Genomic DNA, 5,437 nt, shown 5'->3' on the forward strand with positions numbered 1-5,437 from the left:
GACTGCCTGCATTCAGCGTCCTATTTTTCATCGGTGGACATGCGATCCGGGTATTGGCAGATTCCCATGGATCCAGATGACAAAGAAAAGACGGCTTTTGTTACACCCGACGGTCTGTTTGAATTTAATGTTATGCCATTCGGCTTGTGTAATGCCCCCGCCACATTTGAAAGATATATGGACACCGTTTTGCGGGGCCTCAAATGGGGAATCTGCCTGTGTTACCTGGATGATGTGGTGATTTTTGGCCGAACATTTGAAGAACACAATCATCGCCTTGACCTCGTTCTAACCTGTCTGGAGGAAGCTGCGCTTACACTGAACTCAAAAAAATGTCGCTTTGGAGAACGTGAAACCTTGGTTCTGGGACACCTGGTGGATAAAAATGGTGTGAGACCGGACCCGCAGAAAGTCGCCGCTGTCAGCAACTTCAAGCAGCCGCAGTCCCTCAGGGAGCTGCGAAGCTTCCTGGGCCTGTGTTCTTACTTTCGCCGCTTTGTCCCGAATTTCGCTGATAAAGCACAACCACTGACTGACTTGCTGCAAAAGGACGTCCCTTTCCACTGGACACCGGATTGCGAAGCAGCCTTTCAGCAGCTTCGGTTCATACTGACTTCAGGACCGGTACTACGCCATTTCGATCCTTCTGCTGAAACGGAAATTCACACAGATGCCAGTGGAATCGGCCTTGGTGCTGTGCTCGTTCAACGCCATGACAATGCTGAACACGTGGTAGCTTATGCGAGTCGTTCGTTGAGCAAGGCAGAGCGAAATTACACAGTCACAGAACAGGAGTGCCTCGCCGTCGTTTTCGCCGTGCACAAGTTTCGCCCATACATCTACGGCCGTCGCTTCTCGGTAATCACCGACCATCATTCTCTATGCTGGTTGGTAGGCCTCCGAGACCCATCTGGACGACTGGCGCGATGGGCTTTGCGCTTACAGGTGTTCGACTTCACTGTACGCTACAAGAGCGGTAACCGGCAGGCAGACGCCGACTGCCTATCGCGCCTTCCTCTACCGACGACTGAGTGCGACGCTGACAACTTCGACCAGTATATCGACGCTATTACCTACGAGTTCCCTGACCTCGCAACTTTCCGGACAGCCCAACACGAGGACCACTCCCTAGATTCTCTGTTCGCCTCCGCGAGTGAACACGCAAACCCAAGCTGTTTCGTGGTTCATGAAGGCGTCCTTTACAAGAAGAATTATTCCGGACAAGGCGCCCGTCTGCTTCTAGTTGTTCCAAGCACTTTACGGGCTCACGTCTTTCAGTCCTTACACGACGACGCAACCTGCGGCCACATGGGCTTCGCCAGAACGCTTCAACGAATCCAGCAAAGGTTCTATCGGCCCAAGATGCGACACGACACGGAAAAATACGTTGCTGGACGCGAACAATGCCAACGACACAAGCGTCCCACGGCTACACCGCCAGGACTTCTCAATCCTGTGCCACCTCCTAACCCGCCCTTCGAGACAGTTGGTGTCGATCTTCTCGGTCCGTTTCCACGATCGAGCAGTAACAATCGATGGATCGTCGTCTGTGTTGACCACCTGACGCGCTACGCAGAAACTGCTGCAATACCTGCTGCAACGGCCATGCACGTGTCGCAGTTTATGCTTCGCTTTATAATTCTCCGCCATGGTCCTCCACGCGTTGTCATTAGCGACCGCGGACGCCAGTTCGTTGCCGACGTCGTTGAAGAGATCCTGCGTTTGTCTGTCTGCCATTTCTGCCATGCCACACCATATCACCCGCAGACCAATGGCCTCGTAGAGCGCACAAACCGGACTCTCACGAACATGCTGTCTATTTACGTCGATTCCAAGCACAAAAACTGGGACGAAGTGCTACCTTACATCACATACGCGTACAATACCGCGAAGCATGAGACTACAGGTTACTCTCCATTTTACATGCTGTACGCTCGTTCCCCACGATGTTGTCTCGACACTATACTACCTTTCACGCTAGACGTGGAAACCTCGGTAGCCGAGACGCTCTGCCGCGCAGAAGAAGCCCGTCGCATCGCACGCCTTCGAACTTTGGCATCCCAACAGCGTTCTAAGAAACGTTACGAAGCCTGCCATCGCTCCGTATCTTATACTAAGGGCGATCTTGTGTGGTTATGGACACCAGTCCGCAAACTTGGTTTGTGCCAGAAGTTCTTGGCCCACTATTCAGGTCCATTCGTCATTCTTGACCGCCTCAGCGACGTCACGTACGTAATCTCAAGCTTCACAAGCAATGGTCGCCGCTCTAGCAAAACACAGCTGGCACACGTTGCGCTCCTTAAACCGTGCTACCATCAACCATCTGAGTGATTCGCCCAGAGGGCATCGTCTGCGAACCGGGAAGTGAAACGCGCGAGCGAAGATTGGACGAAGAGGAGAACGAGGCTGGACTGGCTCGCGAGCGACGCCGTTGACTCTTGGCCGAGCTACACCTCTGCATTTTCCCATATTGTAAATAAACGCTTTCCATCGTCACAATATGAAGACGGCATTCTTTTCGTGACTATGACAGTTCATTCACTTTTGTCTTAACTTGCAATATTTTTGGCTCCCACGAAAAATCCGCAAAATCCCGAGGCTGTAGCAATTTTCAATAAAAGCACAGATTTTTTTCGCGAGGACTATAATCACTTTTTGGGCTTTAAAAGTTGTTATCAATGACAAAAATACTGTGAGGGCGAATTAAGCGGAAACATTGTCACATTATTGTGACAGCGTTGGGAAAAATAGCCATTTTGACCCTTATTCCCAGTCGAAAAAACACCAGGCCGTGCCTGGCGTATTTTTCCAGTTTCCACGAGAGCGGGAATTCTGACACGGTTTCTGGCGGTTGTGGCGGGTCTGGTGTATACGACCGTTTTCTGGTGTGAACCGGGCTGGTGTGTTTTGGCAAGAACCAGGCTGGTGGGTTTTTGCACGACGGGTCCAGATTTAATCCGCCTTTTTATGTCCTTAAATGAATTGTGAATTTAAAAAATGCATCTTTACACGGCTGCGGGCAAAAACACAAGGCTTTACACAGTAGTTTAGAAATGAAAATGACTTCGCTGTTTATTTTTTTCCGCCCTCGTCTCAACATGGTTGTCTTCTGGGACAGCCAAAAGCCTGGTGTTCTGGGCGGCCTGTTTCGCTTCCTTTTCCGAAAGGCTTTGCGCAGCACTGGAGCGCCTGGAATGGACTGCAAGAACAATTCATTATAGGATATCTCTCTAATTTGATGATTTAAGTTTACTACGGTTGTTGGAGATTTGGCTCTGCCTTCTTAGGCAAAAGAAATTACAGAACAGAGGATCCATTTTCGTCCATTAAGAAATTCCTATCACTGAATTATGATAGCTGTTTAAGACCCACTAGGGTAACACTAGCAGTAAATATACGTTTGCTATGTGCTCTTCAGCAAATAACCAGCTATGTGATCGTCATACAGCCTAAAACACGAACTGGGGGGCTAATTTATAAACGTAGGAGTGCCATTGCAACTAATCTCCACCATGACTCCTTACAAAGCTAGAATACTCTGGTTTAATGTTTTTATTGAACTTTGGGAAGGCTTGCACGTCACGTAACAGCAATGGGTGGAATGTCAGTATTATGACGGTTACCACAGTACAGGTGTTCATTCCCAAAAAAACTCCGAACAAAGAAGAACATGCAGCAGATGCCACCAAGATTTCAACTATGTCAAATTATTTTAATATGCAGATAGTTGCAAAAGCAAGTAGACAACCTTCACGGATTCGCGCTAGCGCACGGAGACAAGGACGAAATACACAACGATAAGCGCCATCTAACAACTGGTTAATTTTTTCGAAAACTTTCACTTGACAACCCATCCGATCTGCGCGATCTGGCCAAAAGAACTCCTAATAGCGCACATGGCACAGCTCGTTCTCACACACCGTACAGATGACAACAGCAAAATTTCTTTCTCAAGCAAAGCAACAGAAAGGTGGCTAACACATTTTTCTTTCTGCTTGTCAATGTAAAAAGCCTGCACTATCTTCCTCAAAGTTTGATTGCGATGCCTGTATTCAGTGGTGGTGCTACTAAAACAAGGCGTGCATGCGCACTCACTGCAATGCAACGCTAATTGTGTTTTAGGGAGATTTTTCAGACTCGACATATGTTCCCTTAGCCTCGTGTTTATACATCTGCCAGTATGCCCAACGTACGCCTGACCAAATGTCCAAGGAATATTGTACACTATATTGTTTGCATATTTAATACCACACTAGTCTTGCTGTACACCTTTCAGTGTCTCACACTGCTGGTAACCAACGCACACGTACCTCCTATTCTGTTCTTGGCCGAACACACCACCTTAACTTCGTAATTTCCCGCTACCTTATTTTATTCTGTGAGATAGCCCATGTACGTAAGGAATCACTACTAGTTTATTAAATGTGTACCAAGAAGCACCAGGTTGTTAAATGTGTACACAATACAGTCTGCAACATTCCTTTGACGTGTGGTCATGGAGACTGGCACATGTATAAGCACAACGCTAAAGGAACATATGTCCATTCTGAAAGGTTGCCCTAACACACATTTATCGCTGCATTGCAATGAGTGTGCATGCACGCCTTGTTTTAGTAGCACCATCACTGAATACAGGCATCGCAATCAAACTTCGAGGGAGATAGTGGAGGCCTTTTACATTGACAAGCAAGAAGAAAAGTGTGTTAGCCATCCATGTGTTGCCGTGCTTGAGAAAGAATTTTTGCTGTTGTCATCTGTACATTAGGGATGTGACCACGAGCTGTGCCATGTGCGCTTCTGACAAATTTGTTGACCATTCGCGTCGATCGGAGGGTTTTCAAAAAAATAAACCAGTTGTTAGATTGCGCTCATCGCTGTGTATCTCTTCATGTCTCCGTGTGCTTACGCGAATCCGTGCAGAGGAATATGTTCCAACTAGGCCAACTTGCAGTATTGCTTGAAGTAGACAAACATTCCAGTATTTCAACCACTAGGCATGCACATTGCCCAGAAATAGATCACCGGAGTCGCCGAACTGGTACCGGGTTATAAAACGACATGCATGCATGACAGAAAACATGTACGCTACTGAAATGCGCAAGCTTTCTCGCTGACCTCCCTATGCTTCCACTTTGTGTGGGGACAACAGCTGCTGTACAGGCTTCTGGCCGCCTTCTGCTGCAAAGCGGTTCGTTCACATGAAGCTCCTATGCGCGCAGGCATTTGTCCACCATACTGCGATGGTGGACCGCTGAACCAAATGGAAGTCTTTTTTTTTGAGGCGGCCCTTGAGAGCATCCCACCGTTAGGCTGGTCAACCTGCACAGGTACAAACAAAAGATTATTTCTTTAGCAAACAGCACTGTTTAATTCGTCCTAATGACAATAACGACGAGCTGAACTTCAAACGGCTGAACTACACATGAACTGAAACACC

General features: G+C 47.9%; 1 protein-coding gene across 1 annotated transcript in view; it reads right to left on the reverse strand.

Annotated features, from left to right (window-relative positions):
* Positions 1 to 3,069: 3,069 nt before the first annotated feature.
* Positions 3,070 to 5,437, reverse strand: part of LOC119405989 (uncharacterized) — a 103,887-nt gene continuing 101,519 nt past the window's right edge. Inside the window, exons 2-3 of the mRNA XM_037672808.1 lie at positions 5,116 to 5,319; positions 3,070 to 3,189 (exon numbers count right to left, since the gene is read on the reverse strand). Of these exons, the coding sequence (XP_037528736.1) occupies positions 3,094 to 3,189; positions 5,116 to 5,319 (300 nt within the window). The 3' untranslated portion in view covers positions 3,070 to 3,093. The remainder of the gene's footprint in view (positions 3,190 to 5,115; positions 5,320 to 5,437) is intronic.

The sequence above is a fragment of the Rhipicephalus sanguineus genome, chromosome 9 (assembly GCF_013339695.2).
Source record: "Rhipicephalus sanguineus isolate Rsan-2018 chromosome 9, BIME_Rsan_1.4, whole genome shotgun sequence".
NCBI lineage: Eukaryota > Metazoa > Arthropoda > Arachnida > Ixodida > Ixodidae > Rhipicephalus > Rhipicephalus sanguineus.